This window comes from Chrysochloris asiatica, unplaced genomic scaffold, assembly GCF_000296735.1.
Source record: "Chrysochloris asiatica unplaced genomic scaffold, ChrAsi1.0 scaffold00294, whole genome shotgun sequence".
NCBI classification, from domain to species: Eukaryota; Metazoa; Chordata; class Mammalia; order Afrosoricida; family Chrysochloridae; genus Chrysochloris; species Chrysochloris asiatica.
In genome coordinates this window covers 2,675,234-2,697,200 of record NW_006408812.1, presented here as the reverse complement: position 1 = coordinate 2,697,200, position 21,967 = coordinate 2,675,234, and the positions used below count along the sequence as shown (strand labels likewise).

General features: G+C 37.7%; 1 protein-coding gene across 6 annotated transcripts in view; it reads left to right on the top strand.

Moving 5' to 3' along the window:
* The window catches only part of PDLIM5 (PDZ and LIM domain 5), a 296,691-nt gene extending 275,746 nt beyond the window's left edge, over positions 1-20,945 (top strand). For all 6 annotated transcript variants that reach the window (XM_006874692.1, XM_006874697.1, XM_006874696.1 and 3 more), the window contains 4 exons: positions 2,532-2,712; positions 11,609-11,729; positions 16,334-16,449; positions 20,856-20,945. In XM_006874692.1, the coding sequence (XP_006874754.1) occupies positions 2,532-2,712; positions 11,609-11,729; positions 16,334-16,449; positions 20,856-20,945 (508 nt within the window). The remainder of the gene's footprint in view (positions 1-2,531; positions 2,713-11,608; positions 11,730-16,333; positions 16,450-20,855) is intronic.
* The last annotated feature ends 1,022 nt before the right edge of the window (positions 20,946-21,967 follow it).

The window sequence follows — 21,967 nt, the reverse complement described above, 5'->3', positions numbered from 1 at the left end:
GTTAGCAATCCAGTGCTTATCCTACAGTGTCACACCAGGATTCCAAGAAGGAGCTGTTAAAGATATTAAAGCCAAACCAAGAAATGATGGAAATAGAGAAGAAGGAAGACTTGAAAGATGTAGAGCTGGTATAAGTTGGCAACTAAATGAATAAGGTCGGGATAGAGAAGGAACAAAGAGACCCTGAGTCATTCAGGTTTTAGGATTGGACACCTGGGTGAAAGGTAGCCAGCCACATTCCATGAAAACACAGGAGTAGGGAGAATAAATGAGTTTGGTTTAGAGGATACTCAGTTTGAATGTTTTTAGGATAATTAACAGTATAGGAGTTTGTCCTTACTTTGAACTCAATGGGGAAAGACTAATTTCAGTTAATAGAAATCTATAATTTATAGACAATATATGAGTATTTCTTAAGTGGGACTTGTTGTTAACTACTGTCGAGTCGGTTTCAACTCATAGCGACCCTGTATGGGGTATCTTAGGAGCAACAGGTGGATGGATACGTTTTATACCCCACAGAAACATTTTTAATTATTCTGCTTTCCTGACACTTGCTGGTTTGGAACAAACATCAATGTGTTTATTATGAATGAATCATTGCAAGATAGTTAGCAAATGTTGTTGTTGTTTTCAAGTGCCTTAGAGTCAGTTCCGACCCATAGCGACCCTGTGTAGGTTTCTGAGGAGCAGCTGGTAAGCTTGAACTGCCGACCTTGCAGTTCACATGGCTTTGCAGTCTGGCACATTAACCCACAGCGCCACACCAGGACTCCAGCTACCAAATGAGAAAGGTTTATGTTGCTATCAGAGGCTAAAAAATGCTGGGACTTGGTGATACTCATTGTTGTGACTTTCTCTGTTAATAATCTGCCTAAATTCAGTTGTCTTGTGCTTACTAACAGTTACCATGTGGTCTTTTAGTGATGATAATTTATGGTAATGAAATAAAAGACAGAATAACCTTGGTGGTATGTTGTTGTTGTTAAGTGCCTTTGAGTTGATTCCAGCCCATAGTGACCCTGTATAGGGTTTCCAAGGAGCAACTGGTGAGCTTGAACCACCAGCCTTGCAGTTCAAATGACTTTGCAGTCTGATGCATTAGCCCACAGCGCCAGTGGGTTACATACATACTGAGCTGCTAACTGCAAGGTTAGTAATTTGAATCCTCCTTGGAAAAAAGATGAGAATTTCTACTCCCATCAAGATTGACAACCTTGAAAACCTTATACAGGGTCACTATGAGTCAAAACTAACTTGAATGCACACAACAATATACCATTTTGATGTTAAATGCCATCCAGTCAGTTCCAAACCATAGCAACCCAGTATCGGGTTTCTGAGGAGTGGCTGGTAGGTTTGAATCCCTGACCTTGCATTTAGTGATGCTTATCCTACAGCGTCACACCAGGACTCTAACAATATACCAGGGATCAGGAAATTTTACTTCTGGGCTTGGCACAGTGATTTTAATTTGGTTATATCGCTTGAATACACTGTATCTCAGCTTCTCTGTCTGTTAAACTGAGCTCATAATAACTGTCCTGTTCTATCTCAGAGGAATGTTGCATGGACAAATTGGATAAATGGAAGAGTGCCTTGGAGGTATAGCCACTCTATGAATAACTGTTAGTGTGTTGTAGCTACTGAAAAAATCGGTTTCAGAGACTAGAATGGTCAGCATCCATAGACATCATAACTAGATAAGGCTTCATAATGGATTCCTTTCCTGCAAACCAAACACATCTTATTAGTTCATGACTGTGTAGTATTAAATGGGAAAGGTCTCTTTACAAACATTTGTTGCCTTGACACCAGTATACAGTAAAGATTGGTCATGTCTGAATTAAATAAAACCTCCTTCCAAGTAGCTTCAAACAATCCATAATGTCTAGTTTACAGCTTCTGTAGTCAATTTGAGGAGGATGAGAGTTTGATATGTTTAGTAGAATTGAGAAATAAGGGGACTTCAAAAAAATAAGTGGAAAGATTCCATTATATTTTAATTCAAATTTTTCATTGATTTTTTTTGACACCCCCTTATATATGAAACTGTGTTTAGGGAAGATAAATTGACTAGAATATTTTCTTAGGTAATAGTCATCACTGTTTGAAGACTGACTTCACCAAATAGATTTTTCTTTTGTTTATTTTATAGAACTTTCCAGTTCTAATCCTTGACTAAGTGGTATATATATTTCTAGTTGCTTTGGTTTTCTCACAGTCTTTTTGTCACCGTTCACATTCTCATTCTCAATACTGTCATGTAGACAGATTCATTCCTTACAGCTCAATAAAGCATTTGGTAGTAACCATATCCTCTAAAGAAAGAAAAAGAGGTGGGGAAAAAATGACCTTTCTTGAAGGAATTCTTTAGTGTTTGTAAATGTACAACATCCTTGTGTTCAGTCCTTGGGAAGGAGAATTGAGCAAGTACTTAATTGATTAGAAGCTACACAAAAGAGGTCTTATCCAGGCTAACTTTAGAAACTTTTATCCCTGAGCCAAATTTATTTCCTTTTTTCTGACAGGGGACCATTCCTAGTGGCACTGGGGAAATCTTGGCACCCAGAAGAATTTAATTGTGCTCATTGCAAAAATACCATGGCCTACATTGGTTTTGTAGAAGAAAAGGGATCACTCTATTGTGAGCTGTGTTACGAGAAATTCTTTGCTCCTGAATGTGGTCGGTGCCAAAGGAAGATCCTTGGAGTAAGTACTGAAAAGCTTTTTATTTTGAATGAATTTTCAAACAGCGTAACTCTTTGTTATAACACTATTGTATCATCTGTTCTCTTTTTTTTTTTTAATGCTCTTTTCCCTCAAATGCTTTTGTCACAATTTTTGTTATGAAACAAAGCTAAATGAACTCATAGAAGTGTATGACACTCATGGACATAGGATGTCATTGGTTTTATCCTATGTGTGCTGGCTTGTCTGGTGAAAGTCTGGAACTGTAGGGAAAAATCATTCACTGTGGGTGTGCTACTTCAACAGGACCCTGTTTGCTCAGTAATGAAGAGTTCACACAGGACCACACACATCAGACTTCTCACAACTGACGCCTTGACTGCTTTAAATTAAATTCCATAGCGTTTTAATAGCATTTCCCCACTTGTCAGAGTTCAACTGTAGGACACAGATCTCATGAAATATATGAGACTTATAAATGATGTATTTTCCTTGAGTATATATGTATTAAACATATATACATGTTCAAGAATATAGCCTGTTTTATGAGAGTGCACATATGGTAGAAAAATAATTTCAAAACAATACTTTTTTTTTTTTTTTTCAGAAAGACTGTAATTTAGGAATCGCAATAAGTAATTATAAATGAATAGATTTCCTGCTCTGGAATACCCAGTTTGTTGTTGTTAAGTGTCATAAAGTTGGTTCTGACTCATAGTGATCCTGTGTAGGGTTTCCGAGCTAGTAATTATAAAGAAAGGAGCAGTCTCCCCCTATGGGTGTAGGAGCTGGAATTTGATTTTAGAACAGGAATTTGATTTTAGGCCTCATTTAAAAGTTAGAGATGGATTTCAAAACTTTAATAACTCTCAATATAAAAATATATAATGATGAAATTTAGCTCATATTAGTTGAATTAATGTAAATTACTTAGTATTCTTAATTTAAGGATACATCTTTAAGTGTGAAGCATTGGGGATTCCTAAATTATAAAGAAATTGAAATATTTTTATATTATTAATTGGGTAGCGTGGTCATTGCAAGTCGAGCTGTTAACTTCAAAGTCAGCAGTTCAAAACTACCAGCTGTTCCATGGAAGAAAGATGAGGATTTCTGCTCCTGTAAAGATTTACAGCCTCGGGAACCCTGCTGCAGGGTCACTATGAGTTGGAACCGACTCCACGGCACACCACCACCACCATACGTGGAGTGGTTTAGCCTGGACCTCCCCAAAGGATGGTAGATGATTAATTAGTACACAGTGCATGAATACTGCTGCTCTAGTGTGAAAATATGTTCTGTGGATTAATAATAAAATAAGAAAACAAAAGAAAGTAAAAATACATCTTGGAACCAAACAAGATTCCAGGAAATAGAAATCAATTCATTGCTTCAGAGATGGGCCAGAACTTCACTAAGAGGAAAAACTCTGGCTTATGTTTTAGTAGTTTGATGACTTATTAAAGAAGGAATAGTAATGTATCTCAGGGATGGAAACCTTGGAAAATGGGACTTCCAGTTCTTGTCATTGTCCTTCAGTAATGACCTATGGCATTTTCTAATACCAGCCATACACGTCTTATCATTGTGTTTTATTTTGACAGTATTTTACTGTAAATATATTCACTCTAGAAAAATTAGAAAATATGGAAAACATAAGGAATAAAATTTAAATGCCGTTCCCTGGTGGCACAGTGGTTAAGCATTTGACTGCTAACTGAAAGGTTGGTAGCTCAAACCCACAAGTTGCTCCACAGGAGAAAGAGGTGGTAATCTTCTTTAAAGATTACAGGCTTGGAACCCTGTGGGACAATTCTCCTCTGTCCTATAGGGGGCGCTATGAATCTGAACTGACTTCACAGCAAAGGGTGTGTATTTACCTGTCTCAGATAATCACTTGTTAACTTCATAATGAATTTTCTTCCAGTTTGCTCTTTTTATTATTTTTTTAAGTACCGATACTTGATTTGGGAATTTCAGATAAGAGGGTTAGGGAAGTGACACAAGCAAACAAAAGCAGTCACGAAAGGACATGTTATGATGCCAGCTACCACAGTGGGCTACTAGGGCGTATTCCCATGGAGAAACTGGAAAATGGCTGTATCATTCGAAAGCCTCAGGATTTTACTCCCAAGGGACAAAGGAGTTGAAGTTACCCACCATGTTCTCTTGGTCCTCCTGTTGGCTGAGGAATGTCCCCACTACCTCTCCTCATCCCCTGCGATTCTAGCAACAACATTCAGAGTCCGAGAGACAGACTCTGGCAGTCAGAAATTTTCTGAGGCACAGTGAGGCAGTATAACCGACGGGTCATTAGTGGAGTGCCATGAAAGAATCAGGCTTGTTTTGGTGACCGTTGTGTTCTCAGCATCTAACATGGGACTTGGCACATAGTATAAGCTCAGTAAATATGTGCTGACTGTGTGGCATTGTAGGATAAGCATTAGACTTCCAACTGCAAGGTTGGCGGTTCAGACATGCCGGTCACTCTCAGAAACCCGGTACACATTGTAGAAGAATCGATGCATTTGAGTTATGGTGTTGGAGGAGAATATTAAAAGTACCATGGACTGCCAAAAGAACAAACAGATCTGTGTTGAAAAAAGTACAGCCAAAATGCTTCTTAAAAGCTAGGATGGCCAGACTTCATCTCTCATACTTTGGACATAGTATCAGGAGGGACATTCCCTAGAGAAGGATATAAGATGGATTGGCACAGTGGCAGCAGCAGTGGGTTCAAATGTAGCAACAATTGTGAGGTTGGCACAGGGGACTGGGCAATGTTTCATTCTGTTGTACATAGGGTCGCTGTGAGTACTGGTACTGAGTCCATGGCACTTAACGGCAGTGACAAATGGATCAGAATCAACTCAATGGCACAAAACAGGAAATGAACTTTTAAAACTATGTGCGCCTTTCTATGGGCTCACCATGCTCCTGAGAAAAAATCACCCAGAGCCTTCAGTGTGTCAGGCCCTGTACCCGGCCACATAAAAACAGGGCTGTACACAGATGGCGGTGTCAAAAGGGAGGGTCCCAGAGCCTGTGGCTTAGTTACAAAGTGCTGCTTTAACAAAAGTACCACAAATGCGTAACTGTAAAGAACAAAATTTGGTTTTGCTCACAGTTCGGGTAGCTAAAAATAAAATTCAGGCTATGACTATTTGTCAGCTTCTAGTAGCAGAGTGACTTCTTACAATAAGCACTGGACTACATGCTTATCCATGGTTCAAGCCTGCCAGCTACCTCATGGAAGAACGATGAGGTTCAGAATCTCTATACATACAGGCTAGGAGTCAGAATCCACTCTGCAGCAATTAACAACAAAGCTGCTAACAATCCTTACGGTTTCTGGACTTATCTATATCTGTCTTGTATGTCTGTTTTCATATGGTATTTCTGTCATATGTGTCTGTTTCTGTTCTCTTTTTATAACTCAGGTGATTAGATTTTGTACCCACCTACTCTAATGTGACCTAGTTAACAAAATAAATGAAACGCTATTTCCAAACAGGATCACATCTATAGGTACAGAGACCAGGAAGGACTTCAATACAGTCATGCACTGCATAACATACATTTATACATATCTGACTGCACATATGTTGTAGTCCCATGAGGTTATAATAGAGTGCAGAAATCTCCGTTAGAGAGCAGGATGGAGCAAATGCACCAGTTTCCCACTCGCAACACATATATCTTATGTCTCTTGTATACACAACAATTATGCTGCCAGATCTATAAGGGTGTATGTACATGGTGGTGGTGGTGGTGGTTCTGTACCATGGAGTTGGTTCCAACTCATAGTGACCCTGTACAGGGTTTCTAAGGCTGTAAATCTTTACAGGATCAGAAAGCCTGGTCTTTCTTCTGTGGAACCACTGGTAGTTTCAAATTGCTGACTTTGAGGTTAGCAGCCTGACTCATAACCACTACACTACCGGCACTCCTTGTGTAGTACATATGTGACCAATAATTACAATGCTTTGATAGTCATAATAAATGCCTATTACTGACATTTGTATGAACTCTACTGTACTTTCTATCTATGTATACTTCGACTTGTTAGCAACAGCATTCAATCTCCTGTATCATGCCTCTCTTGAATATTATAGTGTTAAGACTCTTGTTTAATTTTCTTTTAAATATTTATATGAACTGCACCATGGCTCCCAAATGCAGCAAAATTGATGCTCGTAATAGAAGCAGCAAGAGACAAAGGAGAAACAGCAATTTGGATGTGAAACAAAAGGTTGTTAAACAACACGAAAGTTGGAAATCTGTGAATGCTAGTGCTTATGATTTAGGCTTATAATGACAATTAGGATGATCATCTAAGACAAAGAAAAAACTCTCCAACTTGCAAAAGTATTAACTCCGCTAAAAGCTACAAAGCTAGTGAAAATTTGAGAGGGACCCATATCAGATGTGGAGAAACTACACATGACTTGGAATGAGTACCAAACACCAAAGCAAATCCCTCTCAGCTTACTGAGTATCACTGCCTTAGCTGTCCAAGATGCTTTAAGTAAAAGCAGGGTCACACTACAATATGTTGTTGTTGTTAAGTGCTATTGAGTCAATTGCGACCCTATGTAGGGTTTCTGAGGAGTGGCTGGTGAGCTTGAACCACTGACCTTGTGGTTCAAACTGACTTAGCAGTCCAGCACATTAACCCTCAGTGCCACACCAGGACTCCAGACTTATGATATGTTGTTGTTGTTGTTAAGTACCGTGGGTCGGTTCCAACTCATAGTGACCCTGCACAGGGTTTCCATGGCTGTAAATCTTTACAGGAGCAGAAAGCCTCATCTTTCTCCCACGAAACAGCTGGTAGTTTTGAACTGTCGACCTTGAGGTTAGCAGCCCAATTCATAACTACTATGTTACCAGAGCTCCTTAGACTATGAAATATATAGTGTTGCATAATGTCCTAGGTATAAAATGCCTTACTTCAGAGAATACATCGGACATTAAATGACTGTACAAGGAGACTTCAAAAAGAGTTGGGGCAAGATGACAGAGTAGCCAGGTGCACTAAGCAGATCCTCTGCAACAAAGACATGGGAGAACAAGTGAAATAGATTCAAATTGTGTTCCTGGAGCACTGAGCTTTAGAACATAGAACAGAGAGGTGGACTGAATTCTGACTGAAAGAGGAAGCTAAACAGGAGCAGTGAGAGAGAAGAAAAACAGGCAGGCTGTCACCTAACATGGCATGGCATGGCCACCTTGAGCATTTGCAAGTGGTTGCCAACACATCGGCCTACAGGCACAGGGCTGGCTGTGAGTGGAGGACAACAGGTGTGTAGTTCTTCCTTGTTCTCTTGCTTTCCTGGTAGCTGGAGCGTGGCCTATACTGCCATTGCCAACACAGTGGCCAGTGGCAACCCCTACATTGCAGCCTCTGCCTGGGGTCCTTCAGGAGGTGCGTGAACCCTCCCGGAACTACACTATCTGAACTGAAATTTGTGTTCAAACTTCATTCTGGTCTCTATCACATCCACCAGGAGCTAGGTGGTGAGTGCATAAGAACACACCAACATACCATAAGTTATCAAATAGAAATTCTATGACACCACAGTTTCTCAAGAAAACAGTTTCAGCTTACACAGCAGAGTGTCTCAAACAATTGACCAAAATATTAAGTCAGAAAACATAAATAGCACTACTAGAAGTAGAACTGCTTGATGTTGTTGTTGTTAAGTGCCATCGAGTCGGTTCCGACCTATAGCGACCCTGTACAGGGTTTCCGAGGGTGTAAATCTTTACGGGAGTAGAAAGCCTCATCTTTCTCCCGCGGAGCGGCTGGTAGTTTCGAACCGCTGACCTTAAGGTTCGCAGCCCAATTCGTAACCACTAAGCTACTAAGGAATTGTAAATATTGTTCTTTGTATCTGGGTACCTACAATGAATTGAGAGAAAGATTGATGATGAAGAATTCAGGAGAATAATGCAAGATCAAACTGACAACGTAAATGAAAAATTGGAAACCATGCAAAAACAGCAGTTAGAGAGCCAGAAGATTAATACTAAGACACCAGAATGATCGACAAAAGCAAGGAAGAATTCAGGAAAATAATACAAGAAGTAACTGACAAAATAACTGGAAAACCATACAGAAACAGAAATTAGAAAGCCAGAAGATTAATATTATGACTTCAGAAATAGATAACACATTGAAAGGGAAAATTAGAATTGAATCAATGGAAGGCCACATCAGTGAGCTTGAAGAAAAATCTCCAATACACATCTTTGAAAGGAATAATCAGAAAAAAAGGATTTAAAAATCCAAAGAAAGTCTTAAATTTGTGTGGAACATTATCAAGAGGAATAACAAGTGTGATTTGAATTCCAGAAGAGGAAAAGACAAAATCAGACAAAACTGTCCAAGAGTTGCTGGAAGAAAACTTTGCTAATACCATGAAAGGTGTGAAGATAGCCTTTCAAGAAGTTAAATGGATTCCAAACAGGATAGATCCCAAAAGAAAATCACCAAGACATATATATAATCAAACTTTTCAGAATCAAAGACAAAGAAAGAGTCCTGAGAACAACTCCGGAAAAGCGAAAAGCTACCTGCACACAATAATAATAAGCTCTGATATCTCAGCAGAAACCATGCCGGCAAGAAGACAGTGGGATGACGTGTATAAAACTGCAAAAAGTAAACTGCCAAGCTAGAATAATATACCCAGCAATAGTGTCCATCAAATATGATGGCAAAATTGGAACATTTTCAGATAAACAGAAAGTAAAAGAATTTTCAAAAAACAAACCGACCTTGCAAAAATTAATGAAGGGAATTATTTGAACAGAGAATCAACAACAGTAGGCAACAGCCTAAAACTAAGATATATTTAAAATAAATCACCTAGAACTCAACCCAGATTTAGAAGTATTGAAAATAAAACAAACCTGTTGTTGTTGTTACATGCTGTAGAGTCAGTTCCAACTCATAGTGCCCCTGTATAGGGTCTCCAAGGAGTGACTGTCGGCCTTGTAGTTCAAACCAATCTTGTGGTCTAGTGCATTATCCCACAGTGCCACACTAGCACTCTGAAACAAACATTGTTGTTGTTGTTATGTGCCGTGGAGTTGGTTCTGACTCATAGTGACCCTGCACAGGATTTCCGAGGCTGTAAATCTGTACAGGAGCAGAAAGCTCATCTTTCTCCCATGGAACAGCTGGTAGTTTCAAACTGCTGTCCCTAAGGTTCGCAGCCCGATTCGTAACCACTATGCTACCAGAAGACTGAAAATAGGGAACCAGATATATCAGTTTGCGACAAAAAAACAAAGTTTAAAAATAGGAATAATATATATAATTCCAGAACTTCCAAATTAAGGAAATGTCAAGTATATTTCAAGAAAAAAATTAAACCTAACTGTAGTCCTAAAACTAAACCAAGCTTTAACTCCTAGTCCTTTTCCACCTCCTACTTCTACCATTAACCCTAATCTTAACCATAACCCTAACACTAAACAAAGTCCTAGGCCTTGCCTAGACTTAGCCATAATCCTAGCCATAACTCCTTACTTCTGCCTACCCACTCCCCCACAAAAAAAGCCATACACAATAAAAGAAAAATGGAACGGAAAGTTAGTGGAATTTTCCCACAAACTTTTTGAAGCCCACAAACTTGTACATATTTTGGGAAGATACAATTCAATCCAGTACAATAAGTAATTTATTTCAAAATTCTAACAATGATTTGCATATATATGTATTATGGAGAGAGTAACTTCCCATGTGTTAAACTATTTTTCAAAAATATGTTTTTTAATGGCTCCAACTCTTTCTTTCAATCCAAAGAAATAATTCCTTGTAAAACTAACTCTCAAATTTACTAATTAGAATGTGGCCCAAGTTTATTATTCTAGATGTAAGAGGGAGCTTCAAAAGTTCATGGGAAAATTCTGTATCTTTAAATACCATTTTCCTCAGATTTTTAATATTTGCTCATATTTAACCATAGGGCCAGTGTTAATTAGGATCTGTGTTTTATGGTTCAAATTGTAGATACTCATTTGAATGCACACCTTGTACAGTCCTCAGATCACAGCTGGTTTCTAAAACCCTAAACATGTGCAAAACTGATTGGATTACACTGATTACATTATTCATTCCTTAATGTGCTTTTTTCCCCCTTTATTGTTTAAATTTCCTTACAACATTTCCAAGATACTACTATGAAGCCTTTATAAATGAATGTTTCCTGACACCCTTTGAAAGAAAGCTGATTATATTCACCACATGTAATATGTTTAACAAAGAAATCATTCCTTAAATACGTTTATTGATGTGTTTGAAAATGCCTGTAGAGTGCATTGATTGAGATGATTTGGGGAATCTAGCCTTTAGTATCTCCTGTGACTTACAGGAAAAACTCAAGTCAAGTCAAAGAAAAAGCATGTGTAAGATCTTTGGGTGAGGTTTACAGGGTCACTATAAGGAGCTCTGGTAGCAGAGTGGTTATGAATCGGGCTGCGAACCGCAAGGTCAGCAGTTCGAAACTACCAGCTGTTCCGCAAGAGGCCACCATGAGTTGAAACTGACTTGACAGCACTTAATAATAACATTAGTGTATTATTTATATATAATATATATACATATATATATATAACAACACCATATATTTATATATATATATATATATATATAGTTGTTGTTATGTGCCGTGGAGTTGGTTCCGACTCATAGCGACTCTGTACAGGGTTTCCGAGGCTATAAATCTTTACGGGAGCAGAAAGCCTCATCTTTCTCCCACTTAACAACTGGTAGTTTCGAATTGCTGACCTTGCGGTTCGCAGCCTGATTCGTAACCACTACACTATAGTATTAGTACAGTTATTAAATTAACATATATGTATTTAGTGTTCTCGTTTTTGACATTCCATTTCCTTTCTATACCAGGAAGTTATCAATGCTCTGAAACAAACGTGGCATGTTTCCTGTTTTGTGTGTGTAGCCTGTGGAAAACCCATTCGTAATAATGTTTTTCACTTGGAGGATGGTGAACCCTACTGTGAGACAGGTAAGACCATGAAGCCATTAGTTTATTAAGTCTTCAAACAGGTAAATGTTAACTCTTATCTAATTTATACATGTTGATATAAAGTTGAAAGTAAATACTAAGTCCAGTGCTTTTCCTAAATGACTTTGGGGCATTTAATGTTACTCTAAATATGTAAAGTTTTTATGTGACTTTGTTGAGATACATATTCTCCCACCTTCATTATAAGATGTGAACTTGTAAACATTACTTTGTTGAAATTTTTTTTTTTCTTGAACCCCCAATAATTTATGAATATCAGGTATACCAGCTTGTGACAGTTACAGCCACCTCTTATTCTTACACTCCTGTGGTAACATTTGAGTAGTTATCAACATGAAAAGTTTCCGATTCTTATATGATATGATTCTGTTGTTTAAGGCAACTGCCTTGAAAATAAATTTTAAATCCTTTTTTTATTGTTAACTGAATGGGTGGGTAGTTCTGGCTTGGATATTCCCTTGGTAAAATTATTTTTAATAATCTAGGCTCTAAGGACCGATCTACATTTGTCTTATTATCTGAACACTTCCTTTTCCTTCTCACAGGGTGTAATCAAACTTTCATAACACTTACTAATGTTTCCCTTACTTACATATTACTGTTGTACATATTTTCACACACACACACACACACACACACATTTCCCTTGCCATGATTCCACTCACTGCCACTATATTCCCATGACTGAGTTTTATTGCTGTTTTTCTTGAAGTTCAAGATGTGGTGTTTGAAGAAGGGAACGCTCTAGGGTTGTCAAATTAAAGGAGCAGTCAGTTTGTAATTTGAGGCTAAATCAGCTTCACTCCACTCTTCTATGCCCATTTTAGTATTCCATTTTTCACCATCCTTTTGGCTCATTAAGACTGTCCACTAGCGTTTCTGAGACCTGCTAGTAAAGTGCCAATGGACCATTTTGAAACTGGTTGGCTGCAGGCTACTTACCCTGGTTCAACCAGAATATGTCATCTTTTGAAGTTCCATTTAATTTTTCTGAAGAAGGAATTGTTTTGTTTGTTTTTAGAAGCTTTGCAAGACTGATTAACTGTCTGATAATCCCTGTCTAGCCAAAACACGTGTAAAACTCTCCAGGTTTAACGACATATTTAATGTATTCCTTAAAGTATTTTTTTAAGACTACAAAGAATTGCTTAAAGGGAAAGTATTAAGTTTTGATCAATTTGGCCTAGTCTTAGTTTTGTTTTGTTTTTCTTTAACCTACCAAACCTATTCTTAACCCCGTCTTCCCCATCATAATGAATGGCCTTGCTAGTCACTTAAAAAAAAAAACCTATTTGTAATCTGGGATTCTGCTTTTTCTTTTGTTCTCCCCATATTCAACCCCATTCATAAACTCTAGCAGTTCCATATATTGAATTTTTTCATTTCTCCCCATTTAAATTACCAACACTAAATCTAACTCATTCTTACCCTTTGCCTGGATGTTGTAATAGCTGACTCAATGATAACTCTCCTTCCTTAACCTCAAATAGCAGTTACACTTGTGAATCAGGTTGTGCTTAAAACCCTTTCAGGGCTTCCACCTACACCTAAAATAAAAAACGATACCGTACTCCGTACTGCTGCTGTTCTGCCAGCCTCATCTCTAACCGTCTCTCTGCTATTCTGCTGTTTTCTGCTTCAGGACTTCTGTGCCTGTTCCTTCTAACTGCAGTATTCTTCTTTGGTGGTTCTTTCTTACTCTTCATTAAAGTCTTATAACAGCTCTGAGAGGGCTTCAACATGTTCATGAAAAAATGGAATTAAAAGACAATGGAAGTTTACCACGAGTATTTTGAAGCCCCTTCGTATTACACTCCTCTATAATAATACAATAATACTCTTATACTCCCCCTTACAAACATCATTGTTATATATAACTTCATTATTTTCTTACCTTCATGGTACTGACCATGACAGGAAATAATTATCAGTTATTTTTAAAAATGCAATGAGTTGTAAAATCCTGTTTCCATTGAGAATATAAGCCCCAAGAGGAAAAATCCACATGTCCTCTTCATTACTTTAAAATGATGCCTAGAGCAATACCTGGAATTTAGTGTAGGGCTCTGTAGATTTGTACTGAGTGAATGGTACTGAGGAACTCAAATATTGAAGATTGATGAGAAACGTGAATCAGGTTGCAAATAATGGCATATTTTCTTCTCCAACGCAGGTTAAATAAAAAATGCCATGAGTCAACGGTAGTGAGAGTATCTGCATAAAAGAAAATAAAATTCTGATAAATTTGAATTTAGTAATAACAGAGAAGAAACATCTTGTTGAAACTGCTTTCTTAAGAAACTCCCATTAAGTGTCTTTTAACTGTAGACTATATAAAGTTCTGTCTAAGGATTTTCACTATGAAATGCAAAAACTGAAAATACAGCAAAAAGAAATTGTGGCTAATAGTGTGATACAGTCCAAATAGAAACTCAGTCATTACATTTATTCATAAGTTTCCTATAATTTTTCTTTCTCTTTTTTTCCCAGTCAGATATATTATGAAGTTTGCCAATATCATATATTAATTCTCAATTTATGGTAACTATTCTTACTGTTTTTAGTCATTGGAAATCTCTTTTTTATTAACAGTCTAGTAATAATTTATCAGAGAACAGTGGTGTTTTTCATATACGAAGCAAAGTAAAAAAAATTTGCTACCAAGATCCCAGTGTATATACCAAATAATTAAGCATCCTTAAGCATATCTCCATCATCTGTGGATAGCTACAGAGAAATTCACTCAGTCATACATTTGTCTTACTCTCATTGAGGTGCCTTCAAAAAAATAGGAATGCAAAAAACAAAAAAGCATTGCACAAAGGTCACCTAGCTCTAAGAGCTATATTTATATCCGTTTTTTTTTAAGCAGGATCAAAACTAATGAAGACCATTTTATGGAACAAATAGTAACTGAGGATGAGTCTTAGATTTACCAATAGGATCAAATAGCAAAGTCCCCTCAAAACAATGACTTCCAAAGTGATCTGTTGGGCTACTTACATTCAAGACACAGAGGTCAGCTCAGAAGGTTATGGTGACTTTTTTGAACTTCCAAAGTGGTGATCTTGGTAGATTTTCTTGAAGGACAGGATGACCACAGGAACTTATTGGGAAGAAATTTTAAGAAAATTGAAAACTGCATTGGTGAGAAAAAAAAGCCAGAAAAACTTCAGTGAGGAATGTTTTCCATCACAGCATAGCACCTGCTCATTCTTCCAGGGTAGTAAAGGCCGTCTTGTGAAACTTTCATTGGGAAACCTTATCCCATCTACCCTACAGCTCTTATCTAGCCCGGTTAGACTTCTTTTTCTTTCCCAAATTCAAAGAACCTTTCAGAGGAACATAATTTGAGTCCGTCAAGCATGTGCAAACTGGTGTAAATCAAAAAATGCAAAATTGTTAAAGAAAACACAACTTTCAGAAGTGTATAGACCTATAGGGAGGAGGATGTGTCAAGAAATAATACCCTCCCATTTTGATATTTTTGTTTAATAAAGGTTTCTGTGATTTTGTAGCAATTTTTTTTACTTATTGTCATGTTTGGATATTTTAGTACTGGGAGAAAAGTAAGAATGTTACATGGAAATTTTTAATTTAAAATGTTAAGTCATGTAAATATCTTGAAACATATTTCTCAAGGTGTAGGATAAGCACTTGACTACAAGGTCAATGGTTCAAACTCACCAGCTGCTCCTCAGAAACCCTGTACAGGGTTGCTATGAGTCAGAACTGAACTGACGTTACTTAGCAACAACATAGCATTGCCATTTACTTAAAATTTTTAATTATTAGCATTTTTGTTTTCATCAATTTTAAACACTAATAGAATGCTTACATATAGAAATAAACATGGCTTTGCAGTATATCAAGATGTTTTACATGTTAATCTCATTTAATCCAGGTTTTGTGGCTGTTTTCTAGAACTGTCATCCTAAAGTATATTTTCATATGAAATTAAACACACAAAAGTAAAGCTATGTTGTTGTTGTTAAGTGCCATTGAGTTGGTTCCCATGGAACAGCTGATAGTTTTGAACTGCTGACCTTGAGCTTAGCAGCCTGATTCGTAACCCCTACGCTCTCAGAGCTCCTTATGTATATGTTTTTGTTGCTGTTGTTAAGTGCCATCAAGTCAGTTCTAAATCATAGTGACTCTGTGTGTATGTAGATTTTGGAGTCCTGGTGTGGTGCTGCAGGATGAGCACTGGACTGCTAACCACAAGCCTGGCAGTTCAAACCAACCAGCAGCTCCTTAGAAACCCTATATAGGGTCACGATGAGTCAGAACCAACTCAATGGTATTTAGTAGCAACAGCAATGAATAGAAATTGTCTTTAAAACAGACTGTTCTTTTGTATTCTTAATGGTAAACTGGAAAAAAAAAATGGTAAACTGATAAAAAGATCTTAAATTACTCAGATATACACCAATTTAGGAGTTCAAAACAAAGAAGACGTATTCCTTATGTTTAAATTATTCATGTTCACGTGTTTGTTAAGTGGATTTGAGTGAATGAATGAACAGATGGGAGTCTTTTTCATGTTTAAGTTATGTTTCTCCTTGCCTCCCCACCCCATACAGATTACTACGCTCTCTTTGGTACCATATGCCATGGATGTGAATTTCCCATTGAAGCTGGAGACATGTTCCTGGAAGCACTGGGCTATACCTGGCATGACACATGCTTTGTATGCTCAGTAAGTGACCTCTATCTTCTAACTGTTGTTTGTTGTTAAATGCCATTTACTCATAGCAACCCTGTATAGGGTTTCCAAGGCTTGTAAATCTCGGCAGGGGCAGAAAGCTTCATTTTTCTCTCATGGAGCAACTGGTTGACTTATTAAAGGAACATTTCTATCATTCAATTCTCCAAACCTCAAAAATATTTTTTATAGTGATTTTGAATTTTTTTTCATTTTTTGGCCAAATACCTTCTGAAATTATTAGCATACAATAAGAAGCTTATGCCTTTAGAGGAAATGCTGTTATCAATGCATTTTTTGTCCGTAAAGAAAGATATATATTCCTTAAAACAGTAATATCCCTTTACTTTTATAAGCTCTTTTAAAATGTTAGGACTGTTTTAAGAAACATTAGGTATTTCTTAAAGTAGAAATAAACAATTATAGAAATCTGTTGTTGATTTAACTCTAAAAGTAAACTGTATGTTGATCCCTTCCTTTCTTGGTGACCAAATACATATTTTACTACCTGTTTATTTAAAGGCTCAAAGAGAAAGGGATATTCATGGTCCTTGGCAATGTTGTTGTGAAGTGCCATCGAGTCAGTTTGGACTCATAACAACCCTGTATAAGGTTTCTGAGGAGCAGCTGGTGAGTTTGAACTGCTGGCCTTGTGTGCGATTCAAACCGACCTTTCAGTCCAGTGCATTATTATGCAGCACCGCACATAGACCATGAATATAATTTTCTCTTTGAGCCTGTAGTAAATAGTAGTAAAATATTTACCTATTCATTTGATGAGGCGCCCTGGTAGTGTAGTGGTTAAGTGTTTAGCTGCTAACCTACAGGTCAGCAGTTCAAACCCACCAGCTGCTCCACGGGAGAACAATATGGCAGTCTGCCTTTATAGAGAATTTGTTGTTGTTAGGTGCCATCGAGTCGGTACCGACTCATAGCGACCCTGTGCACAGCAGAACGAAACACTGCCTGATCCTGGGCCACCCTCACTGTTGTTGCCACACTTGAGCCCATTGATGCTGCTATTTGGTAAATCTATTTCGTTGAGGGTCTTCCTCTTTTTCTCAGATCCTCCACCTTGTTGTTGTTGTCAGGTGGCGTTGAGTTGGCACCGACTCATAGCCACCTTATGCGCAGCAGAACGAAACAATGTCCAATCCTGGGCCAACCTCACTACTGTTGCCACACTTGAGTCCATCCATGCTGCCACCTGGCCAACCCATCTCGTTGGGGGTCTTCCTCTTTTTCTCTGACCTTACACATTACCAAACATGATAGCCTTCTCCAGTGACTGGTCCCTCCTGACAATATGTCCAAAGTATGAGAAACGAAGTTTGGTCATCTTGGCCTCTAAGGATCACTCTGGTTGCACTTCTTCCAAAACAGATCTATTGGTTCTTTTGGCAGCCCATGGCACTTTTAGTATTCTCCTCCAACACCATAACTCAAAGGCATCAATTCTTCTATGGTCTTCCTTATTCACTGTCCAGCTTTCACATGCATATGAGGTTATTGAAAATACCATGGCTTAGTCCTCAAGCTGACATCTTTGCTCTTCAACACTTTAAAAAGGTCTTATGCAGCAGACTTGCCTAATGCAATACGTTGTTTGATTTCTTGACTGCTGCTTCCATGAGTGTTGATAGTTGATCCAAGAAGAATGAAGTCCTTGACCACTTCAATCTTTTCTCCATTGATAAGAATGTTGTTTATTGGTCCAGTGGTGAGGATTTTTGTTTTCTTTACATTGAGATGTAATCCATACCGAAGGCTGTGTTCTTTGATCTTCATCAGTAAATGTTTTAAGTCCTCTTCACTTTCAGTAAGCAAGGTTGTATCATCTGCATATTGCAGGTTGTTAATGAGTCTTCCTCCACACCTGTTGCCACGTTTTTCTTCACATAACCCAGCTTCTCGGATTACTTGTTCAGCATACAGGTTGAATAAGTATGGTGAAAGAATACAACCTTGTCACACACCTTTCTTAATTTTAAAACATTCAGTGTTCCCATGTTCTGTTAGAAAAACTGCCTCTTGGTCCATGTACAGATTCCTCATGAGCACAATTAAGTGTTCCAGAATACTCATACTTCACAATGTTGTCCATAGCTTGTCATGATCCACACAATCAAAAGCCTTTGCATAGTCAATAAAGCATAGGTAAACATCTTTCTGATATTCTGCTTTCAGCCAAGATCCATCGGACATCAGCAATGATATCCCTCATTCCACGGCCTCTTCTGAATCCGGCTTGAACCTTTGGAAGTTCTCTGTCAATGTATGCTTGCAGCCGTTTCTGTATTACCTTTACTCTCATGAGATATCAAAGAGATTGTCTGATGATTTCTGCATTCTGTTTAGTCACCTCTGTTTGGAATTGGCACAAATATGGATCTCTTCCAATCAGTCAGCCAGATAGTTGTCTTCCAAATTTCTTGGCAGAGATGAGTTAGTGCCTCATGTGCTGCTTTACTTTCTTGAAAGATTTCAATTTTTATTCCATCAATTCCTGGTGACTTGTTTGTTGCCAATTCCTTCAATGCACCTTGTACTTCCTCCTGCAGTATCATTGGCTCTTGATCGTATGGCATCTCTTGAAACGGTTGAACATTAACCATTTCCTTTGGTACAGTGACTGTATTCCTTCCATCTTCTCTTGATGCTGCCTTGGAAACCTATGGAGCAGTTTCTGCTCTGTCCTCTAGGGGCACTATGACTCAGAATCAACTTGATGACAATGGGCTTGGGATTTTCAGCTTGTTTTATTTAACCTTTATTAATACTTTTGGCTTTTTTTTTTAATGCTAAAGATAGAGTTCGACATTAAAGTTAAGAGCTCTGGTAACGTAGTGGTTACAAGTTGGGCTGCCAACTTGTCAACTTGTCAGCAGTTCTACCAGTGGTTACACGGGAGAAAGATGAGGCGTTCTGCTCCCATATAGATTTACAGCCTCGGAAGCCCTGTGCAGTGTCACTGTGAGTTGAAACTGACTTCATGGTACTTAACAACAACAACATTCTTTAATTATTTTCATTTAGAAAACACCCAGTAAAGGTGTTTTGTTCAGATGTGTGAATTTTTTCTATTAGATTTAATATAACTGGCAATTCTCAATGTTAATTGAACTCAAATAATTTTTCCAAATATTATTTATCCTTATGTAACCCTGTCTTATTTACCTCATCCATCCTTCCTTGTTGTTGTTAGCTGCTGTTGAGTGCGTTCCACCTCATAGCAACCCTGTGCACAACAGAACAAAACACTGCTCAGTCCTGCACCATCCTCACAGTTATTGTTACACTTGACCCCATTCCTTCCACCACTGTGCCAGTCCATCTCATTAGGGCTCATCCCCTTTTTCACCTACCATCCTTTAGATTTCATAAAACCTATTGGAACAAACAAACAATCACTTTGAGGTGATTTTCTTTCTCCTGTTCTCTGTTAGAGCTGTTTATTAGCATGATAATTAACAAAAGGAGTACGAAAGACAAGAAGACATGACCGTAGATAGTTAACTATGTAATCCCTAGCAGCCAAATGTTGGCCAGTGCTTTCACTAGAAGACGCAAAGAAATCCATTTAAAAATACCAGTTATCCCATGCCTGTGTATTTGTTGTTGTTGTTAAGTGCCGTCGAGTCAGATCTGACCCATAGTGACCCTGTATAGGGTTTCCAGGGAGCAGCTGGTGAGCTTGAACCGCCAACCTTGAAGTTCAGACAGCTTCGGAGTTTGGCACATTAACCCACAGCACCACACCAGGGAATTTGAGGCAGGCTAAAGGTTGGGCTTCAGAAAGTTTGGCAAAACAATTGAGTTGAGTTTTTATTTTGAATGTCTTGGTTTTCTACAACAGGAAGCTAATTTAAAGTACTGATGAGAATTTGAAGGAAAAAAGCATATGTAATGTGACCTCTTTATGTATTAATTTTTTCACTAGCTTAACTGTTTTCCTTCCAATAAAGAAAAATAATTATTTATGATTTAATCAAATTAGAATTATTGTTGGTATTGTTAAATGCCGTCGAGTCGGTTCCGACCCATAGTGACCCTGAACAGGGTTTCTGAGGCTGTAAATCTTTACGGGAGCAGAAAGCCTCATCTTTCTCCCGCGGAGCAGCTGCTAGTTTCAAACTGCTGACCTTGCGGTTCACAGCCCGATTTGTAACCACTATGCTACCAGAGCTCTAATTAGAATAGCTTCCAGGAAAAAAGGCATTCTTTATTACTTCTGGATGATTTCATGACACGTCCTAGTCATGAAATGTGAGGGGCTCTAACACAAGCCAGCTAACGTGCTTTATCGTAATATTCAATGGGGGACAAAGTCATGTTTCCCTTCTTAGGCAGGCCTACTTGATAAAATAATGAAGTTCTCTTAAGCAATGCTTCTTTTTCAGGTGTGTTGTGAAAGTTTGGAAGGTCAGACCTTTTTCTCCAAGAAGGACAAGCCGCTTTGTAAGAAACATGCTCATTCTGTGAATTTTTAAAAGTCAACGGCTCAGGAGAAGAGAAGAATTTGATAAGAAAGAAGAGAATGAAAATTACCAATTAATTTTCAGATGTAATATTTACATGGAGTTTTGAAAAATAATAGTGGCCCTTAAGGGATAAGTTCCAGCTTTAAAAACCAAGTCTATGAGGACATATTTGGCTTCATAAAGTAAAGAGACAGTTTGGCATTTATTATTACTTTTTTCCCCGTATTTTCTGCCCATAAAATAGCTTTTATAAAAACCAATTTCCTGGTTGACTATTAAATTCCTCTTAGAATAAATTAGTGAAGAATTAAATTTTAGAATAAAACTTCAACCTCTATGCAGAAATAATTAGGCTTTCTTTCCCGGTTAGATAGTATTTGAGTAAATCTGTAAAAGGCAATGAAAATGCCTTATACTTGTTCAATAAGAGAATCGTTGTATTAAAAATGAAGCGAATTCATGTTTTATCTTTAAAACACTAAGTAGGAGTTTAAACAGAACTCTATCAATTAGTAAGTGTCAATTTTTTAAAAGTTCTGTGTACTTTTTTCCCCTTGGAGATGATCTTTCCAATCGGAGAGTCCAGTGAGACTTTTAATGATTTTTTTTTTTTTTTCTTAAATCAAAATGCCATGCTTAGAAGCGATGTTTTATTTTTCTTCCATTACCCCTCAAAAGTTACCATTTTGCTGTTGTTAGGTACCATATGGTTTATAAATCTCAAAGTCTTGATTTTTATTTGACTATGAATATTTTTATTCAGTGTGTATAATTCATCACCTATATTATTCAGACTTATTTTTTCCTCTTCCCTTCTGCTGAGGAAAGGAGCCAATTAAATAACTTTGAGCTCTGAAATTTAATTTTCTCTCTCTTTGAAGAGAAAAGGTAGAAAAAAAGTGTGGTTGGATAGTTATAGTAAATCATAGGGTTGTACCATGAAAAGAAAAATGTCCCCCTTTTGGATGGTACAGCAATTCGATCCGTTTAAAAGACCAATGAAGGTTGGAGAGCTCTCTTTGCGGAATAAT